The sequence below is a fragment of the Antechinus flavipes genome, chromosome 1, assembly GCF_016432865.1.
Source record: "Antechinus flavipes isolate AdamAnt ecotype Samford, QLD, Australia chromosome 1, AdamAnt_v2, whole genome shotgun sequence".
Classification (NCBI taxonomy): Eukaryota; Metazoa; Chordata; class Mammalia; order Dasyuromorphia; family Dasyuridae; genus Antechinus; species Antechinus flavipes.
This window is the reverse complement of record NC_067398.1, coordinates 245,944,323-245,967,132: the sequence shown is the minus strand read 5'-3', so window position 1 is coordinate 245,967,132 and position 22,810 is coordinate 245,944,323. Positions and strand designations below refer to the sequence as shown.

At 40.3% G+C, this 22,810-nt stretch overlaps 1 protein-coding gene across 3 annotated transcripts in view; it reads right to left on the bottom strand.

Annotated features, from left to right (window-relative positions):
- Positions 1-420: 420 nt before the first annotated feature.
- Positions 421-22,810, bottom strand: part of LOC127563301 (ATP-sensitive inward rectifier potassium channel 12) — a 133,256-nt gene continuing 110,866 nt past the window's right edge. For all 3 annotated transcript variants that reach the window (XM_051999671.1, XM_051999679.1, XM_051999662.1), the window contains one exon: positions 421-6,644. In XM_051999671.1, the coding sequence (XP_051855631.1) occupies positions 5,200-6,489 (1,290 nt within the window). In that variant the 5' untranslated portion in view covers positions 6,490-6,644 and the 3' untranslated portion in view covers positions 421-5,199. The remainder of the gene's footprint in view (positions 6,645-22,810) is intronic.

Here is a 22,810-nt window from a genome sequence, read left to right as displayed (position 1 = left end):
AATTTGGATGATCATCTTATTGGGTTTCTCTCTTCCCTGCTCAGAAATTCTATCTCACAAAAGGAGACAATAAGGAAACTAGTCACCTATAGTGTTCACAGGTAGCCTCCTCCTGCCCCTAATATTAATTATCAGATTTATACAGAGTATGAAATCATGTGCCATTTCTCGAACTACACATTATAGAGGACCATTGCCTGCCATTTTGATGTGTTCTATTTTGGGAAAGAGGAATAGATGAAAATCAAAATTGGAAGGCAGGTATCAGGCTGGCCTACCTTGCTCACAGACAAATTTGCATCCACCCCAGAAGTTAAAAATACATACATACATACATACACATATATATATATGTATATGTGTATACATATACATATATATAATTCTATTTCTCTCAGTTCAGACTATACAATCAAAACATTAAAAAGCAATAATTTATTTAAAAGTGTATCTCTCTCTCTTTTTTATCTCTTTAAACAAATATTCACCATGAGATAGGATTGGTGGTGATGAGGTAAGGAGGCTGATGGCTAAAGAAACAGACCAGAATTGATCCACCAGAGTGAATCTCCTTTAAAGCTGTTAAATTGAACTAAATTGAATGATCCTTAACCTAAGGAGAGCTACTCAGAAGGTGCCCCACTTTGGAAACTGCCTTTAGAGTTTGCTCCATATTCTTTTGCATAGCCTCATGGGAGGCAAATTTCTTCTTTCCTCCTCCCGTTCCTTCTCCTCTGGTATTTTTTTTAAAAAAGAATGGTTCCCACCCCTACCCAGTGCCAAGACTTGTGATTAAGGTTGGGGATCAGGCTGGGAAATCTTGTTTGGGATTAAAAACACTCACATACATACCACCCAAATCGCACCATACGTGATGACTATAAAGTCATGAGAGGCACTGTGGTACAGTGGGAAGAGCACTGGATTTGTATTCAGAGGACCTGGGTTCAAATCCTGACTTAAGCACACTACTTGTATGATCTTGGACAAGTCAGTTCAATTCTTTGGACCTCAGTTTCCTCAACTGTTAAATGAGAGAGTTGGCTTAAATGAGCTCAAAAATTCCTTCCCGATCTAAATGTATGATTCTATGACTAGGTTCTTCTTGGCTTATATATTGGCTCGGACGGCAAGTCCCAAAGAGGAGCACCAACAATGGCTGGAGAAATGGCAGTGGGTGGCCTCCTGGGGGACTAACTACTTCGAAGGGGATAACCCAAGGACTTAGTGAAGCTTTGTCTTCCACAAACGCCTAGCGCAGTGCTCAACCAAGTTTGTTGTTGTCAGTCATGTCTGACTCTTTATGACCTCCTTTGGTGTTTTCTTGGCAGAGATGCTGCAATGGCTTGCCATTTCCTTCTCTGGCTCATTTTATAGATGAGGAAACTGAGGCAAACAGGGTGAAGTGACTTGACCAGGGTCACACAGCTAGTAATTGTCAGGCCAGATTTGAATTCAGGAAGAGGAGTCTTCCTGACTCCAGGCCTGGCACTCTATCCACTGCTCCACCTAGCTTCCCCAACACCAAAAAGGCTTTAATAAATATCTATTCAGTTGGATTGAATCAAATTTGGATGGATAAATTCTGGTGTGTTTATTACTTTAACAAAAAAATCAGTCTTATTACTCTTTAGTTAACGTCTTGTAGATTAAGAAATCATCAAGCCTCTAAGAACACTTACAGCAGCATTTTTGCACCTTGGAAAGAACCTAAAAGCAGTTAAAAAATAAATAAGAGAACCCTGTCCCTCTATACCCACCCTCCCCCCCGACCTAAGATGTCCCCTTCTACCCCTTACTATTGCTTAAACTATCCCAGACTGTATTAGAGGAAGTGGGAAGTCATCTCCAGCTTTTGTGGCTAGGTCTTGAGACAGCTGGAGTGGGTGAGACCAGACAGACATCTATTTCTTGCCTTGGAAATACCAAAGATGAGCCTCATGTCATATGGTTCTCAGTCATGGGGAAGCTCAAGGGGGAGAGAAGGTTGAGATCGTCTGCAAGGAAGCAGGTGGAGACAGAGATTTGGGGTGAACCTTGGAGAGAAAGGAGATGGAGAAAGCACATGGATTTTCCTTCTATGAGTGGCAAGGAAAGGCAAATGCTACCTTCCCTCTCCCTCTTCCCCATATTCTTTATTCCCTCACCTCCAGTTAAAAAAAAAAAAAAGAAAGGGGGGAAAAGAGTCAGCTGCATTGAATTAATTCTGGATCAGGAACCAGAAATCCCAGGTCCTAGTCCTGGCTCTTCCCCTAATGTGCTGTGTGACCATTTGCAAGCTTTTTAACCAATCTGGTCCTGATTAGCCTTTTCTGTTGAATGGACTACATAACTTCTCAGACTTCTTCAATATCTAGGTGCTTTTTTTTTACCCCAAGTCGGGGGAAAGAAGAAGTTGAAAAAGAAGCCAAACTCCAGAACCATCATTCCAAGGAGGTAGGATTTGAAATGTTTACTCCCTGATTCCCAGTCACCTAAGAAAACCCCTTCCCACTCCCAAAATCTGGATGGTGAAGCTGAGCTCTAATGGATCTGGATTCTGAACCCTCCTGGGCCAGAGTTGGGACAGATGGCCCTTGGTCAGCAGCCCTGAAACATTGCAACTCCATCTCAGGGTTCCCGTGGCCAACCAGCTGGCTCATTCTGGGAGTCAGTTAGAGAATAATAAACGATCTTGTATATAGACAGAATAGTGGCTACTGACATGGATGCTGGGAGTAACTCTGTGCAAATTTATCTCTGTCCCCAGTGCCTCAAATTCTATTAGAAATGCATTCCTTTGGGCTAACAATTGCCTTCTTTCAAATTACACTCCCAGGGAGGTTACATATTAAGTTTGAATGAAGTGATCAGACTTGGACATTAGCAGGCACCAAAAAGGTAAGCAGGGAATAGAGAATTAGCAGGAAACATTAGGGAGAAAGATTTCAGGAAATTAGCCTGAGAGCTAGATGGATCCTCAGAGGCCAACTAGCTCAATTTCCTTATTTTACAGATGAGGAAACTGAGGATTACAGAAGTGACTGACTTGTCCAAGCTCACCCAGACTCCAAATCCATCTCTCTTTCTTTTGAGCCAGGTTGTATGCTACTTCTGGCTGGCCCTGGATGACACTTCCTGATTTAGATTGGTTAGGGATGATAAGGCAAACTCTTCCTAAATTCTGTTCCTTTCCACTTAAGTGATGGATGATATTGGACAGGCCTCTTTTAGGACATCCAGGGGAAGGGCAGAAAGTAGTACACCTTTTCTCTGTTTTTTCTCTAAAACTACCAGAATTCTGGGATAGAGAGAGGATAGGATGACAGATCTCCAATATCACGCTGGACACCTGGATTGGTCTCTTCAACGAACCTCCTCCAAGTGGGGGAAAGGCAATTTGTTTTTATGTATTTGTGTATTTTATGTATTTTTATGCATGTGGCTTTACTGATTTCTCAGGGCCACAGTCACAGCCAAGAAGGTGGGATACATAAAGAATGGCAGAGGGGAAAAAATGAGATTTTTTTAGGAGGTGCATCATGGAATATTTTAAAAAGTGTGAATCATGATTAGGTAAAAAGAAACTTTTGCTGGGCAATTTTGTGTCTCTAAGGCACGACCTATTTCAAAGTGCCTGGAGAGTGAAGATGGTTTGACTCAGAACAGTGGGATTTGTTTTTTGTTTTTATTTTTGTTTTCATTTTGTCAGTTTCTTCCCTGGTTTTCCTTTTGCTATTTGGGAACTTGACAGACACACCTCCATACATGGCATGATTATCCAAGATGGCAATTCATAAATCCCCAAGTTGCCAATTGTGGAAGAAAGATCATAGGATTTTAGAATTAGGTGAGACCAAGAAAGATAATCCAATCTAGTCCACTCTGTAGACTGAGGAGATCTTGGCTCAGGAGATTAAGTGATTTACCTGATAAGTGTAAGAGGTCTATAGACTCCTTATCTAGGATTCCTCCAATTATATATGCCACACTGTCTCAGGAGACCAAGATAGAATAAGCAATAACCTACTTTTTGCTCAACTCAAAATGTAAGATGGATTTCTTGGGGTTCAGACAGTTGGGTGGTTGAGTTAAGAAAAAAGGAAAACAATTATAGACCTAAAATCCAACAATGCAAATCCCTAACATTTCCAAAGGCTCAGGGAAACAATGAGCAGTGGCCTTCAAACCACATGCAGGGGGATGGGTTTAAGTGGGATATGATTCACACCAAAATGTATCTCTAAGGTGCAAAGAGATTTTAGACCAATCCCTTCCCTTGCCCCAACCCTCCCCCCCAAAACCATACTTTTTGATTTTTATTATTATTATTAATATGGTTCTGCTTTTCTATTACAAATGGAATCTAAGTTTCCTTATGAGCAACATGAGCTAAGGTGTAGATAATTGTGCTTGCTGTTGCCGACACCACAGGTGGGGAACTAGTGTCCACTTCCCTGGGATGGATGGAGCTTGCTCAAGGGAAAAGACAGTTCTAGCCCCAGGAAGTCTTCCAGTGTATCCCTAATCCCCTTCAGCCAGATGCTGGGGCCTTCTTTGGATGTTCCATTCCACTGTGGGGGAGGGAAGTTCTGATCTCTTGTGTTTTTTTTTTTTAATTAAAAAATGTTCTTTTTTGGAATTATATTTTAATTTAATATATATGTATTTTTTTGTAAACAGTCTCACCAGCGCTAAGTTGAAAAATTAAAAACCTGATGTCTCCCCCCTAAGTTAAAAACCAGTGTGCAGCATTGCACCTACCCAGCTGCCATCCCCAGGCAAGCTCAACTGTGTCTCCTGGCCTGATTAATTCTCAGTCTGTTCTAACCTGATTAGGTTTCAGGCTATGCAACACTGAGACTCTTTGTGACCTTTGACTTCAAGGAGCTATTTGCTGTCTTACAAGGCATCCAAGGGAAAAGCCTCGGGTGCTGAATGAGACCCCTGTGCAGCCCCCGGGGGCTGAGCCCACAGACTGAACCTCGGGGAAAGACCCTCTGGTCAGCGATGGCCAGAAGTCTGAACCCTCAGGGGGTCTGCTTGGGACTTCTTATCCCTCTCCCTGCCAACCCTTTCAAGGTTATTGCGATGAAACATGTGAAACTACTAAGACACTACTAAAATCTTCAACCATCCCTATGGCACTTAACAATGTTCTGCATAAACCTGGGTGGATTGTAGGGGAAAAGAGAAGAGGAAGAACTGAACCGGCAAGGCTCAGATTTCTGACTCCCTTCTGTAAGATCTCTGATCAAGAGCTATTGTGGCCTGAAGTCTATCAAACTCATGTCTGTTTTCAGGGCTCAGGTCATCCAGACCTCGACTGTCATCCTCCTCCTCCTCATCTTCATCCCGACTCATGAAAGCCAGTTCATTCTCATAGCAAAAGGAGTTGGTGCTTGGGAGCAAAAACTTATTTTCTACCAAGTCCTTGGCACTGCAACGGGGCGTGGATGGGACCTCATAGGTTTTGTGAAAGTGAGAATAGTCGATTTTATATTGGTTTTTCTCCTCAAACAGGACGGGCTCAAAGCGGTGACCCCAGAGGATCTCGTTGGCCAGGTAGGAACTCCTGGCCTGCGTGGTCATGGCCGTGGCCTCCACCATCCCTTCCAAGATGACCACGATCTCAAAGTCATCAGTTTCCAAGTCCTGTCGGCTGATCCCAAACAGGGGGCTCTCCTCATCGATCTCGTGGAGGATGGTAATGGGGGACACCAAAAAGATGCGGTCTAGACCTTTGTCGAAGCCGACATCAATGTCGATCTGGTCGAGGGGGATGTACTCCCCTTCTTCGGTGACCCTCGGCTTGATCAGCTGAGCTCTGACGTGAGCCTCCACAATGTGACTCTTGCGCAGGTTTCCCACCCGCCACATAAGGCAAAGCTTCCCGTCTCTCATGGCTACCACCGCGTTATGGCTGAAGAGCAAGGTCTGGGCCCGTTTCTTGGGCCTGGCCATCTTGGCCATGATGGCCCCTATCATGAAGGAGTCTATGATACAACCAACAATGGACTGTACCACCACCATGAACACGGCGATGGGGCACTCCTCCGTCACACAACGGAGGCCGTAGCCGATGGTCGTCTGTGTCTCAATGGAGAACAAGAAGGCGGCCATGAAGCCGTGCACCTGCTGAATGCATGGCTTGTCTTTGTCGTCCGGGGATTTCTCCATGTCCCCATGCACAATAGCGATGACCCAGAAAATTACCCCAAAGAGCAACCACGAAACCAGGAAGGCAAGAGAGAAAATCAGTAGCATGTATCTCCACCGGATATCCACACAGGTTGTGAACATGTCAGCCAGGTACCTCTGAGACTTGTCGTCCATGTTGGCAAACTCAATGTTGCACTGACCATTCTTTTTGACAAAGCGGTTACGACATTTCCTGCGTGTGTGGATTTTGCCGTTGCCAAAGCCATTGGCTCCTGGCATTGTGGCTAGATGCAATCCGTCTTCTTCGGAGGATACTATACTATAAGGGTTGACCCTCCCTGCAGTCATCCCTGAGGAACTGGCGTTGTGGGCCGGGGGGATCCCTTGGATCTTTGGACTCCCCCCTGTCCCTGACAACCCACTGGGGCCCGCTCCTCTCTGAGAGAAGTCCAAAGTTTTACAGATGTGGCCAGCGCTCAGGTCCAATAAGTTGGGGAGAGTGCCTGCAACAAAGAGACAAAGGCTGCAGTTAAACATGAATAGAATATAAACCAGAGTACAGGAGAGAATGAATCAGCTTACAGTGATGATAATGGCGGACGTGGGCAAGATGAGGGGCCAGTGTGGAGCTGAGGTTCAAGCTTAGAACATTCCCCCCTATAGAATGTAAGCTCCTCAAAGACCCCTCTAATTCAACCTGACTTGCCCAGGAAATACGGAAACTAATCTAAATGTTTTAAAGTATTTTATTCACAACAATCTTAAGGCAGGAAAAGAGCATGGATTATTATCCCCATTTTACAGTTGAGGAAACTAAAGTTTAGAGTGATGAAATATCATTCCCAAGATTATAGAGCTAATTACTGGGGCCAAGGATACAACTCTGGTCTTCTAATATTACAATCAATGCTTTCTCTCCTAAACCACTTTATGATTAACCAGAGGCAAAGCCAGGACTATAGACCCTCCCCTTCCCAAGTCTTCCATCACTCCAAACACATCTCTCTCTATCACTATACACACTCACATATTTTTATTATTTTTTTTTTTTGTTGTTGAGGCAACTGGGGCTAAGTGACTTGCCCAGGGTCACATAACCAGGAAATATTAAGTATCTGAGGCTGGATTTGAACTCAAGTCCCCCTGACTCCAGAGCCAGCACTCTATCCACTGTGCCATCTAGCTGCCCCTACAGTTTGTACTTTTTTATGTGTTAAAATCACACAGATATTGCCTTCTGAGGCAACGTACAATACAGACTCTTTGCACATGTATGCCCATCTTCATATGTGTAAATATATACATATGAGTACAGATACAGAAGAACTTGGTGGAGCTTGAATGGTAAATTCTTTTTGCAAGAGACTGACAACAGGTATAGTTATACAATCCTCGAATGCCAGGGCTTAAAGAGACTTTAATGCTTAGTGCATGAGTTAGAAGTGCCCTAAGAAAATAGAATACAGAATTTTACAATCAAAAAGGACCTTAAAATTTTTTTTAATAGATGTGATTTCTTCTTTTTTACTTTTAATAGTATTTTGTTTTTCCAAGTACATGCAAAGATAGTTTTCAATATTCATCTTTGCAAATTTTTTTGTTCCAACTCCTCCCCCCCTCCCTCCCTCCTCCCTTCCCCCTCCCCTCGCTCCCTGCCCCACAAGACAGCAAGCAATCCAATACAGATTAAACATGTGCAATTCTTAACAGACATGATTTCATTAGTATTGACTGTTTCTAGAGAGTAAACTCCTTTTACCAATGAAGATTGGCACTTGCATTGTTGCCTGGGGTCCTGAGAAGGAAAGTGACTTGCCCAGAATCACACCGGCAAGTTGTGACAAAGATTATAATATAGCTACTATAATATTCTGTTTTTAAGAAGGGATTTTGGGACAAACAAAAAATGGAAGAAGCTGAAGGGCCTTTAGAATAGAGAACCTTGTGACAGTTAGGTGACACAGTGAATAGAGCACCAGCCCTGAATTTAGGAGGACCTGAGTTCAAATGTGATCTCAAGACACTTAACACTTCCTAGCTGTGTGACCCTGGGCAAGTCACTTAATTCCAATTGCCTCAGAAGAAAAAAAAAAAAAAAAGAATAGAGAACTTTGTATGCCAGATGTGGAAGTTAACCATGGCAATCATCCAGTAGGTACTTTACAGGCACTTTTTTGTACCATGGGTCCTTTTGGCAGTCTGGTGAAGCTTATGGATGGTCTTCTCAGCATAATGCTTTAAAAATAATTGATGGAGAGGGGATGGAGGGAGGGTAAAAAAATTGGAAAAAATTTTCTTGATATGTAACTGGGGAAAAAATAAAATACCATTTAAAAGTAAAAATAATTGAAGGAAATGTTAAATTTCAGTAAAAATTCAGTAAAAAATTTAGTAAAAATAAAGATGTATTTTTTTTCCATCCAAGTTCATGGACTCCTTGAAATCTATTCATATACTCTTTGTCTGGTAAAGAACTTCTGATTCCAATTTCCTGAGTTAATGGAGGAGGAAATTCAGGCCTAGAAATGGGAATGTGGCTCACCCAAAGTCACACAGCAGGAACAGAGGTGAGATTAGAAATCAGGTCTCCTAATTCCTCCTAGCCTGCCCTTTTTTCTGTACCATATTTAACAAACACAACTTTAAGGAAGGCACAGACTCTGCCTTCCAAGTTTATTTCCTGCCACCTCATCTCTAGTGTTCCCCTATTGTTGCTGGGACAAATCAAACTCGTGCTCATCAGGGCTTGGCTGAGGATATCTGAGCACGCGGGTGAACTGTGTGCGTCCTATCCCAGCTGCATGGCCTGGCACAATTGACAAGTCTCCATCACATGGACCTCACCACTCCCTGCCAGGCCCTTTCCCAGCCACGTGCCCATTGACATCACTGGGCCCTGGGGCCCCAAAGTCAAGGGCAAGGACCAGGAAAAGCCTTGCAGCGCTGTTCCAGCTAGTGAAACTACTGGCTACCTTCTGCTCAGTGATTCGGTATGGGACAAAGGGTAGAAACAAGGGCAGGGGAGGGATGGGAAACCTGGGGACAGATCATTTACTCAATTCCTAAGAATATGTGATAACTGCAATCCCAGTAGGGTAAGTGGCTAAAACAGCTTTGATTACAGATTTGGTCCTTGCTATTGCTTTCTCCCATTTCCACCCCCAAGCCCCAAAGCTGTTTAATTAGGTTGGTTAGGCTGAAGCAGAGCTATTGATTCCTTGAGTTCAGCTCCATGCCCTAGGCAGTGACTGAAGCAAAGGACAGAAGCTGTCTCTCATTCCTCTTCCCTCCCCATTGGATACCTCACTAAATCTGTGGAGCTATTGCAGATGGAGACCTAAGTGGGACTCATCTGAGGTGCAGGAATCAGGACCCACCTTTTCCATGTTGTTTTTCAATTCAACCCACATAATCTGATCTAAACTTTATTATTATTATTTTCTAAAATTAGTTTTTTGGTATCTACATTTTTGACCTCATAGTCTTTCTTGATTATCATTTCTCTCTCCAATTAGCATATGTGACGACATGTGACAATGTATACCACATTATGTACCCATAGTCCCTCACCTCTCTCCTAGGGAGCTTTTTAAAAGGAACTTTTAAAAAATCTCTTTTCTGAAAGCAAATATAACTTTTATGATTTTTTTAAAACAATGAGGGAAAATCACATCCTTTCTCTGGGTTTCAGTTTTCTAACCCATAAAGTGTCAGGGTTATAATGGATCAAGTATTCTTAAACTGAAGTCTATGAACTATATACATACACATAGATGCATATATATTTACATATATGTACTTGCATATTATATACAAATTCATAAAATATATAGGCATCTATCTATATGTATGTAAATTTTATTTCTTTTGCAATCCTATACATTTTACTTTATGCATTTAAAAACATTATTCTGAGAAGGCGTTCATAGGTTTCACCAGCCCATTAATAGGTATCTAAAACACCAAAAAAATTAAGAATATTTTCCCCAGATAGCGTGTAAAATCGTTCCCAACACTAACATTCTATGTTCTAGTTCCTTTCCAGTTCTGACATTATGTATGTTAAGGTCTCTAGCAGAGCTGATATTCCACGACGTATGGATCCTTTTGTTTGATATGATGATAGTTATCTCCTGGGACCAAATAGTTCATTCCTATTATTTGCCTAGGAGTCTGAGGACTATGAGGGGAAGCTTAATCTCCACCAGGCTGAAGAAAGGAGGTTGCTGGCACTTGAAGACGGGGGAGGTGGTTTCTATCAGCTTGTCCAACCTGTTGGATCCCCTTCTAACCAATCAGATGCTACAGCTGCAGACTTCCTCCTGGAATGTGGTCTGGAAAGTGCTCTCTAATAGAAGTCCCCTTCACTGCTGTGGCAAGAATATTGGAACATGAATAAAACTGAAGAGCTATATTCCAGGCATTGGAGCAGTACAGAACCATAGGACCTATAACTGGATGAAACCTTAAGACTTGATGGGGTCACAGATGCCAAGTGGGCACTCTGGAGGATGTCTAATACAACCTTTCATTTTTAAATGAAATTGAGGATCACAGAGGTTGAGCCATTTGCCCCAAATCATGGAGATACAGTGATGAACCTATTTTTACTTTAAATACATTAGTATTTTCATTATATATAACTCCCCACAATACTGAGTATATCACACCTAAATTACTAGAGGACCTGGGCAGATTGTATCTCATCACTTTCCCCAATATCTTTGAATATTCAGAGGTCAAGCCACTAGTACTGACCAGGAATCTAAATGGGCTTTCCCCAACCCTAATGGGCTTTATGTGGGCCTCAGGTAATATTTACTGACCCAGGCAGGTCTTTGACCCCAATTCTTTGCTACTTCTTTCCCCTAGGTCCTCAGGGTTTTCAGTGACAATCTATGGAAGCTAAGCTCACTTTCCCTATTAGGACATTACACTCATATCTTGGGACTGTTGGGAGTGGGGCCCCTGATCATTTGATTCTTGGCTCATAAATTTCTACCTCCTTTTCTCTTTATCCTTGTCATATTGTCCAGCCTTCTGCTTTATAGATCATATAATCTATAGTCTATATATAGTCCCATATAAAGTACCTTATAGTCCATCCAGTCTAACTACTTCATTTTATAGGAAAGGAATCTGAGGCCAAAAGAAATTAAGATAGAAGGATTTGAACATAAGTCCTTTAATTCCAAACACTTCCAGGCTCTAATAAGTGACTTATCCAAGTTCACATAGGAAAGAAGGGGCAGAACTGAGATTTAAACCCAGTTCAGCTGACTGTAATAGTCTAATGACTATCTCCTAAGGCCAGTTATTTCATTCCCAACATTTGTCCAGGAGCCTGGGGACCATGCTGCCTTCTATGTGTTTACATATACCTAATCATCAAATTATAGCCTGGAAAGGAACTCACACAGTAATTTAGGTCATACTCTATCTTCAAGCGAAAGCTAGAAGAACGCTAGAATCTGAAATGTCGGAACTGGAAATTAGATTTGAGTGGTGTTTAAAACCCTTCCCAGCTGGGTCCCAGTGACCTTTCTCGATCTAATATGTATTGCTTTCCTTTCCATCCTCATTCAATATGGCTTCCTTGGTGTTTTCCTTGTACCATACTCCATCTCTTGCATCAGTGACTTAGCAGAGTAGGTCCCTCATTTCTGGACTACTCTATCTTTTTACCTCGGCCTTTTGAAATTCCTGACCCCATCTTCCACATGAAGTCTCTTTTGGTTCACTCTGCCCATCTTCTAGTGCCCTAGCTCCCAAAATACTTTGTATCCTTTAAAAAAAATGTATTCTAGGTTTTGCAAGGGCCGATGTTGCAGAATTATCTATGTATATGTTTTGAAAAATAAAAAAGCTTTAAATAAAAAAGTGGGAAAACATGAGTGGGGTTGGGGCATTCTCTTTTCTGGAAAAAATGTAGGCTCCCTGAAGGCAGTTTCATTTTTTCTTTGTATTCCTGGTACCTAGCACAATGCCTAGTATGTAGTAGACACTAAATGCTTGTTGATTAATTGGTTCACTGAACTCAGGCAGATGGGGGCTTTCTCCCTTGAAGTCTTCCTGCCAAGGTGACTTTTCATGGCCCATGTCCATAGCCCCTGGGCAGGAAAGAAAAACCGCTGTGGTCTATTGGCACTCCCTTACATATAAGCTCTACTTATGGAAAGCTCGATGTTATGGTCTCACCATTGGGGCCAGGGGCAGAAGCCTGGTCACATAATGCTGGAGGGCGTTTGGCCCTGGGCCAGGATGATGACAGTCTTCGGTCTGCTTTTCTGACAGATTGGCTGGAGGCAGAGCCTGTCCCTCCGCCTGGGACCCCACCAAGGGAGTCACTGGCAGGGAGTGTCAGGCGCCGTCTCTGCCTAAAGGAACACCATTGGGTTGCAGGTTTGGAGGGCTCAATGGCCTTGAAGGAAGTCCACTTTGTCATCGTGAGGGCTGAGGCCAAAGCAGGGACACTGCTCCTTTGTTCCAGCTCTGGATCAGTCAGGCTGGACCAACAGCTATTAAGCACTAATGAAGTGATGGACAGCTGGAGTTGGGGGTGCTCCAAGAGGTTCAGACAGCCCTGCCTGTGCAGGACAGAATTATAATCAAAAAGAGACAATGGAAACTGGAAAGAAATTTCCTTTTCCCCTCCCTCCCTCCTTCTCTACCTCTCTCCCATTCTCTCTAACTTCCATCCCCAAAATAGAGGTCAGGAAAGACCAAGCTATGATGTGAGGGAAGATACATCCCAGAAGGCACTTGGGCATATGCATATTTATCAATAGGGAGGCCTACCCTTTTTCAAGGGCAAAGAGGGTCCCTTGCAGCATAGGTGATGATGGCTCACTAAGTACAATTGTTCTTCTAAGATTAACTCTGTTTCAGTGTTCACCACAATGGTGAAGAGTTTTCCTATGAAGGCTGGTTGAAGGAACCAGGAGTCTTTGTGGAGAAGAGAAGAAGAGAAGAGAAGATTCAGGGGAGAAGTGATAGCTAAATTCAGGTATTTGAAGGGTTCCTATTTGTGAAATGAAGGAGTTGGGCTAAACAATGTCTGAGGCTGCTTTCACTTCTAGCCTTATGCTCCTCTGTGGAGGAGATGAAAGACTCTGTCTGCCCTCTGTGAAAGGAGCAGGGAGCAACGATTCCTGCAAGTGAGGATGGACTAAATGTGGGATATATGGCCAATATGCGAATTTGTTGGTTTGTTCATTTATACATTTGTTTTTTTTCTTCCTCCCTCTCTCTCTCCTCCCTTCTTTCCTTCCTTCCTTTTTCTTCCTTCCTTCCTTCCTTCTTCTTCCTTCTCTCCCTCCCTTCCTCCTTATTTCCTTCCTTTTTTCTTCCTCCCTCCCTGCCTTCCTCCTTTCAATTCTTCCATCCATCCTTCCTTCCACCCTTGTTTCTTTTTCTCCCTTCTTCCCTTCCTTTATTCATTCTTTGCATCATTTTTTCCTTCCTGCCTTTCTTCCTCCTTTCTTCCTTTTTTTAAAATTTTAAATTGGAGATTGGGATAGGAGGCAAAGAAAACAAATGCTTATCAATTGAAAGGGAAAAGAGAAACAATGAAGTCAAATAATATATTTAGATCTGAAAGCATCCTTAGATGCCCTAAAATCCATCCCCATCATTTCATGCATAGGAAAAAGAGGCTCAGAAAGGTTAAATAATTTTCCCAAGGTCACATAGAAAATATCTGAGGCAGGATTTGAAATCAAAAGCATCCTGACCTGAGATTCAGTACTCTGTCTCTTACATCATCTTGTTTCTTAGAATCATAAAACCTCTGAGTTGGAAAGTACCTTAAAAACCATCTAATGCAAACCTATATTTAGTGAAGAATCCCCTATGTAACACAGCAGACAAATGATCATTCTGGCTTTATTTGAAGACCTCCAGTAAGGGAGAATAATATACTATCTCTCAAGGCAGCCCATTACACTTTGGACAGTATCCCAAGAACAGCCACTGCTGTTACTATTTGTTTTAAACCATAAATAGAAAATAACTAAACTCGTGTGTGTGTGTGTGTGTGTGTGTGTGTGTGTGTGTGTGTGTGTGTGTGAATGAGTGATTATAGGGATTTAATACAAGGACAGACACAACAAATGAAACATAGGTCAGAATCAGCAAACCACCAATCATAAAGAAAATAATGAAATGCCAAATATACACATCCACACAGAGGGTAAGAACAGCAATATACAATGTTGCTATCTTCAAAACTGATTAAAAATAACTGCAACAATAACCACCACTACAGATAAAAATAACATACTTGACTGGTGGCCAAAGTAGTATAGTATATTAAGATTGGATGAAAACAAGAAATAAAATCATGGAATGTGAGAGAAAGAAGGAACCTTAGGAAGAATCCTATCACCCCCTCATTTCACAGTTAGGGAAATTGAGAAACGTGAGAGATAGCACTAGAAAATTAATAAAAATGCTATTCACTATCATCATTATCATTATCATTATCAAAGATGATTGTTGGTTGAAGGTATAACTGCTCAAGATCCTTAGAAAGCATATGTATATAGGTATATAGATACATACACATGAACGCATAACACATACATGTATATACAACACATATATGCATGTATATATGCACCTATATTGTGTATATAGGTTGTTATATCCCTTATGATCACTATATACAATATGTAAATATACATGTGTGTGCCTATATATATAACCTACATATACATGGAGTATCCACAAAATTTTAGTGCAATTTTAAAACATTAAAATTCTTTGATGGGGCAGCTAGGTACTTCAGAGTACATATGTGTGTGTATATACACATATATATATATATAAATATATGCCACATATATTACACATATACATACACATACACAAATGCACATATACACAAACATATATTTGTGTATATTTATACATATTAACAAATGTGTTTATATACAAGAAGACAACTAAGTGGTGTAGTAGTTAGAATACTGGAAATGGCAAAACACTCCAGTATCTCTGCCAAGAAAATCACAAATTGGGTCACAAAGAGTTGGACATGACTGAAATGACTCAACAATAAAAGTGTGTACATATATGTATATATACACACATACCTAAACAAAGCTATTATGTAAACATTTTTATACATGGTCATATATGTATTAGTCTCACAGTAGTATGGATAGAATGCTGGATTCAAGGCAGGAAGGTATAAGTTGTATGACCATGGACAAATGTCCTAGTTTCTCTAAGTACCAACTTAGGCAACTTTCAAGCACAGCATAGTTCAGAGCAGATATTATATGTATCATTGACAAGATTTCTTTTAGAAGTAAAGTTTTAAATCCTTGATTAGTGACATACCCAATATGGAATACATAATGGAAATTATATAAGATGTGAGTCTGGATGGACCTATAATTTCATCAGTTTAGGGAACTCCTAGGGAGGGACCTCCCGAATCAATACAGAGAGCTACCAATTTTTCAACTTAGAGTGAGTTTACATATGTGTGTAAATGTAGATTATATATGTGTTTGTCTGTCTGTCCAACTCTTTGTCCATCCATCTATCTGCTGCTTGTTTACCTACCTCTCTAGTTAGTTATTATATAGTCTATCACTCTAGGTGGACAGGGAACTGTCCATATAGAAAATGGAATTTTCAGACAATGAAGCTACCTCTACCGGTACAGATTGGTCTTTTCTTTGCAACTCACAGTCTTAGCAAAGCACCTAGAACACTGAGAAATTATGTTATTTGTCCAGGGTCACACAGCCCCTGTGAGAGAGCTGGATTTGAAAACCAGTCTTCCCAAATGTGAAATCAAATTTTTACCTGATTTTCCACATGAGTTCTCAGATATACATCTATTTGTATATGTATATATATGCATTTATACATGTACCTGTATATACCCCATAGGGTGTTCACAAAGTCCTACTGCAGTTTTAAGCAAATAAATAATTTGTAAAAGCCATTTAAAATCATAAAAGAACTTTCTTTTAAGAGAAAGCATTCAGATTTAAGTGACTTGCCCAGGATCACACAGCTAATAAATATCTGAGACTAGATTTGAACTCAGGTCCTAGGGCCAGTGATCTATCCACTGCACCCACCTACCTGCCCCTGACAAAGAATTTTAATGACTTTAAAATGCAATAAAACTTTGGGGATACACCATGTAGATGTATATTATACATGTACACATGCACACACATATATATGCATAAGAATATTCCTGTCTATATATACATATATTGCATTATATATATAACAAATATATAAAATATTTAATACACTAATAATTATAAATAATATCAACAATATCTTAGCTTACACTTATAAGCTTAAAAAATGCTTTATGTATATTTAATTTGATCTTCATGACAGTTCTTGAAGTAGATAACACAATTATTATTTTTTCCATTTTACAGATAGGGAAACTGAAGCTCAGTGAGTTTGGGACTTGTCCAGGATCGACAAAGCCAAGAGATGATGTTAGGTCTCTTGGCTCCAAAGCAAACTTATACCAACTACTCCAAGCTGGCTTTTGAGATATTAGGGATAGATCTATATGAGATACAGATCCCATAAGCCTCTAACATTAACCATTGCTTGTTATGTTGCACATATGCCATTCATTTGATATTGCAGAATCTTTTACATTCAGTATACATATACATATATATAATAGGTGACATGTGAAACATAACATCTAATTCTTTAATGTACTACAAACGAACAATAAGTAATTAAAAAAATTTTTTTTTACAAAAGCAACATCAAGAGAGATCAGTATGACTTTAAAGCCTTAGGAAAATCAACAGCCCCAGTAGGGACACTTTGTACTTAACTTTCATCCCTTTATTCTTGAGGACCTTGATTTCCATTTGGGGCTCCTAGTCCCACAACTGAGGACCATCTCTCAGCTCAGTCTTCTGCTTCAGGAAATGCATGAGCCCAGGTTCTTCCTTCTCAAAGTCTGGGATGATTTTGGTTTGGAGAAGACAAGGGATCTATTGGTATTTGAGCTGAGGTGTGTCTTGCCCTCCCACCCTGTAGGTGGGAATTGAAAGAAGGTGCCCCAACCAGGCTCTCCATGTGACTCCCAGGGTGAGGTGGGTGTTGTCACATTCTAGATGGTGACTAGATTCAGGAAAAAGTATCCCAGATAGGAAAATTATTAAGAAGTTCTGTGGTGTAGAATGGCCAGGGAGTTATAGCTATTAGCTGAAAAAATACCTAAGATGAAATCAGGGTCAAATTTGGGTTTCACATTGTAGAGTAATAATAAATACTTAGTTTGATCTCAGAGGAGCTCGGGTACCAAAATTACAATTGTAGAGTAATAATAAAAACTTAGTTTGATCTCAGAGGAGCTCGGGTACCAAAATTACAAGTCTTTAGATCCTTTCCATTCCTAATAGCCAAACTTCCCCAGAATAAAAGTGAGACTGCTTTGGAATCTAATAATAATTGACATTTATATTTATTAATTCAGCAACAAGCATTTATTATATTATTTGATGGAGCAGTTAAGTACCATAATGGATGGAGTACCAGGCTTGAAGACAGGAATTCAAATGTGGCCTCTAATACTTTTTAGATATTATAAGACCCTGGGAAGGTAATTTCATCCTGTTTACCTCAGTTTCTTCATCTGTAAAATGAGGTAGAGAAGGAAATGGCAAACCACTCCAGTATCTTTGCCAAGAAAATTCCAAATGGACCACAAAGAATTGGACATGACTGAACCGACTGAACAACAATAAATATTAGGTACCAGATATCATCTTGAGAACTAGAAATGAAGAAAACAAAAATTCCTACCCTCAAGGAGCTTACAATATAATTGGGGAAGGAAAATGTGAACTTGAAACCAGGTAATTGAGACTGGGGGGAGGAAGACACCAACTAATTGGGGCATCAGAAAAGGCTTTATGTTGAAAGTAGCTTTTGAGCTGGGTCTTAAAAGGAAGTAAGGATTCCTATAGGGAAAGAGTAATATGAATTCCAGGTCCGAGGGACAGAGAATGCTAAGAATGCCTGAGTGTGTCATATGAGGAACAGTAAGAGAAGTTTAGCTAGACTGTAGCATAAGTGAAGGGAAATAATGTGTATTAACACTAGAAATGTAGGCTGGAGTCAGGTTGTAAAGACCTTTAAATGCCAAACAGAGGAATTTATGTTTCAATTATCGAAGCAATTGGGAACTGCTGGAACTTATTGTATGGAAGAGTGTTATGGCTAGACCTACACTTTAGGACAATTCCTTTTGCAGCTATGTGGAGGATGGATTGGAGTGGGGTCATACTTTAAAATCTACAAATAACTTTAGGTACATTTTCTCATTTGATCCCCAACAACAACTTTGTGAGATAATCCTTTCAGATGTTATTACTCTTCAGATAGCATTAACTCTATTTTATAGATGAGGAAACTGAGGCTCAGAGAGGTCCATAGACTCATAAATTTTGAGTTTGAAGATATCTTAGAGGTCATGGAGAGGTCCCAAGGAAGCTCAGAGATTCATAGGAATTAAGTGGCCTGCCCAAAGTTACACAGGTAATCAGCAGCAGAGCTAGGATTCTCTACTTTCAATCAAGCCCACTTTGTACCATACTTCACTAAGTGTTTAAAGTGACCTAGCTGTGCTCACATAGGTAGTGAGTGAAAGAGATGGTTTCTCCTCATTCCAAGGCCAGCACAATGCAGCAATGCCTTCCCAAAAGAAAACATCCAAAAGGATGTCATAAACAACTGATAAATTCAAGCTTAGAAATAAAGAACTCCCATCAGAAATCACATGAAGAACAGCTGTCAGAGAACCAACCAGAAGATGACCCTGAGGGGTACCTTACATTATCATAATTTATTATGTCCAACTATTTGTGACACTATTTGGGCTTTTCTTGACAATGATCATGCAGTGATTTGCCATTTCCTTCTCTAGCTCATTTTTACAGACGAGGAAACTGAGGGAACAGAGTGAAGCGACTTACTCAGGGCCACACAGCTAGTAAATGTCTGAAGTTAGTTTTGAATTCAGATTTTCCAAGTACAAAGTAATTTTTGGGAAACATTTTTAAGTTTGTTCCTCTGGCAGTATTAACACCCGGCACAGAGTTTTCCATCAATTAATAGATATTTATTGCATCTACTCTACTATTGCATATTTCTTTAATGTTTACAGAGTTTCCTTTGCTATAACCATATGAAGTAGGTTGTATAGATGTTATTATGCCTATTTTACAGATGAGGAAACTCAAGTTAAGTAACTTTCTTAAAATGAAACATCCAATCAATTCTGATGGACATGGCTCTCTTCAACAATGAGATGATTCAAACCAGTTCCAATTGTTCAGTGATGAAGAGAGCATCTACACCCAGAGAGAGAACCATGGGAACAGAGTGTGGAACACAACACAGTATTCTCACTCTCTCTGTTGTTATTTGCTTGCATTTTGTTTTCTTTCTCGGTTTTTTTCTTCTTGATCCAATTTTTCTTGTGCAGAGAGATAATTGTATAAATATGTATACATATATTGGATTTAACTTATATTTTAACATATTTAACGTGCAATGGACTACCTGCCAGTTAGGGGAGGGGATGAGGGGAAGGTGGGGAAAATTTGGAACAGAAGGCTTTGCAAGTGTCAATGTTGAAAAATTACCCATGCATATGTTTTGTAAATAAAAAGTTTTAATAATTTTTTTTAAAAAGATGAAACATCCACTAAGTGGCAAAGGTTGGATTTATGTCCAAGTCTTCTGACTTGAGGTCCAGTACTCTCTGTAGTACAACACAATGACTTTCTGCTCTAAATAGTGTTCCATACTAGGTCTTATGGACTAACCAAGCAAAGAACCAAAATGTTCCTATTCCCTAGGTATATGTAGTTGTAGCAAATCATATTATGTATAAGGAAGCTTCATAAACATTCCAGGATTGAGATTTGGATAAGGCCTTATATTTTATCCTTTAGAGGTAGAAATAAATGCTCATAAAACTAAGGATTTGCCACTTTTTTATATAGAGTGGCAGAGGTGGGTTTTTGTCTCAGATCTCTGCATTCCAAATCTAGTACACTTTTCTGCCAGACCTGGCTGCCCATGAAAAAAAAAAGCTATCACATTAGAGTGTATGGATTAATTACCAAGTGAGAGGTACAGACTGTACATGCTGTGAACTCAGAGGAGGGAGGGACTCCTATAGTCTGCAGTGATCTGAGGAAGCTTCATAAAAAAGTTCATGCCTTGAACTGGAACCTGAACCCTAGGTAGCATTCAAAGAAGGGAAAGGGGAGAAAAGGAGGGCATTCCTTGAAAATGTTTGAGCAAAGGGCAGGAGATAGAGAGAACACAAAGTACCTTTGGTAAACAACAAGTGGACCAGTTCTGCCACTCTAGGATTCCAATAGGTGAGCAAGGTGGGGCAAAATTGAGCCTTAAAGATCCTGGCTCTCCTGGAGAGCCTCTCTGGCCTTCAGCTCTTCATATGGAAAAATGACAAGGGGCTGAGGAGGAGGCTGGGGTGTAAGAATAGAGATTGAACTAGATGTCATCCAATAGAGAGTACCAAACTTGAAGTGCTGAAAGGGGTAGTTCTTAAATTAAGTCCCAAAGAATGGATAGGATTCAAAAGGATGGAAAAAAAGATATTACTTGAGGGAGGGATGATTTAAACAAAGGTGGAACTAGTACAAAATGTCTTAGGTGACACTGGAGTGGACCAGATTGGCTACTCTAGAAAGGTTCAAATCCTGCCTCAGATGCTTATATGTCTGTATTGTTTTATGAAACAAAAAAGGAATTAAAGCAAGATAATATCAATAATAATTGACTTTTTTAATGCGCCAATGGCACAATGTTGCATTTATTTCCTTGTTAGTGAGCTTTTAGAAGACTTATTTTAAGGTAAAAGATTTGCTACATGACTGACTAGTTATATTGTTCCACACTTCCTGTTCTGTTTGTATAATCTAATTTCACTTATGAATGAGGAAGGGAAAAGATTTATGCATACACTTCATCACATATGTATACCATTCAGAATTTTCAGTAAAATTAAAAAAAAAAAAACCTTGCTTCTGTGACATGGGCAAATCACTTAGTGTGTGTGTGTGTGTGTGTGTGTGTGTGTGTGTGTGTGTGTGTGTTTCCTTATCTATAAAATGACTGGTTTGGATTCAGTGGTCTCAAGGGTCCCCATCAATTCTAAATCTATGATCTTATGATAGTCATGTATGTAAAACATTATGTAAATTCTGTTTTTATTGTTCCTTTCCTTCTTTAAATCTCAGAGACTATTCCCTGTGGTCGTCACACTCCTCCCAACCCCTTGGACACATGGAAACAGTTGCTAGGTCCTCCTCCTTCAGCATCCTCTTCTTCAGATGAAAGGATGGTGATTTATTTCACTTTGCCTCCTCAATCCTATTTCCAGCTGCTTGGGCTGAGAGCACAAGTGTGTCTGTTTGCAGGGTTGCCTTGGATAGTTGAGACAGCACTGGTTACAGTGAAGGCCTTGTTATCAGACTGATGGGGAGGATGTCCTGGGAACTAGAAGTGACCTCAGTTAATTTCAATGGTCTCTCTCTTATCAGCATCTCTTGTCCTCTGATGTGAATGAAAGGCAATGATTCACTGCCTGTCAATCATTATTTCCTCCCCCAAAGAGCTGGGTAACAAATCTGAGCTATTGCAAATGGTACGTCAGAAGATGAAACTTAAAGAGTACCAGGGATGTAAGGGGTCTTAGGACAGAGAACATGAATGCAGCTGGAAGGGGCCTTAGAGGACAGAACACAAAGATACAGTTGGAAGCAGCTGTAGGGCATAGAACACAGAATAACAGAGCTGGAAGAGACCTTAGGACTTAGAACACAATGATACAGCTGGAAGGGGCCTTAGGGCATAGAGCATAAGAGTGTTGGAGCTGGATGGGACTTTAGGGCATAAACACAAAGATACAGTTTAAAGAAGCCTTAGAACACAGAACACAAAGATATATCTGGAAAAGGCCTTGGGGCATAGAACAATGATTCACTGGAAGAGACCTTCGGGCTCAGAATACAAGAATGTTCAAGCTGGAATAGGCCTTAGGGCATAAAACACAAGAATGTTGGAGCTGGAAGGAGCATGGAACACAGATAGTGCTAGAAAGGAGCTTAGACTATAGAACTGGGAATGTCAGAAATAGAAGAGGTTTAAGACCATAGGATATTAGAACTAAAAGTAACCATAGCATATAGAATTTAGAATGTCAGAACTGGAAGAGAAATTAAAAAGTAAAATGTTAGCGCTAAAGGGGACTTCATAATGAAAACCTAGAATGTCACAAATTGAAGGGGAGTTGGGCTGTGGGATATAAGGCAGTGATATAAGGGACCTTAGAACATACAACCTAGAATGTTGGAGTTAGAAGGCATTTAGAATATAGACCTGAGAATGTCATCACTGGAAGAGAGATTAGCAAAGTGACTATTAGGGTTAAATCTCAGTTCTGCTATGTGCTTCCTATACAAGCTCAGTCAGGCTCCTTAAGTTTCTCACCTGAGTTTCTTTATCTATAAAATGAAGGTGTTGGACAGGATAATCTTGGACATGCATGCCAGCTTCAAATTTTTGGTCCTGTGCTAAATGTATGAACAGAGAACACAGAATGCTAATTTATATACCTATA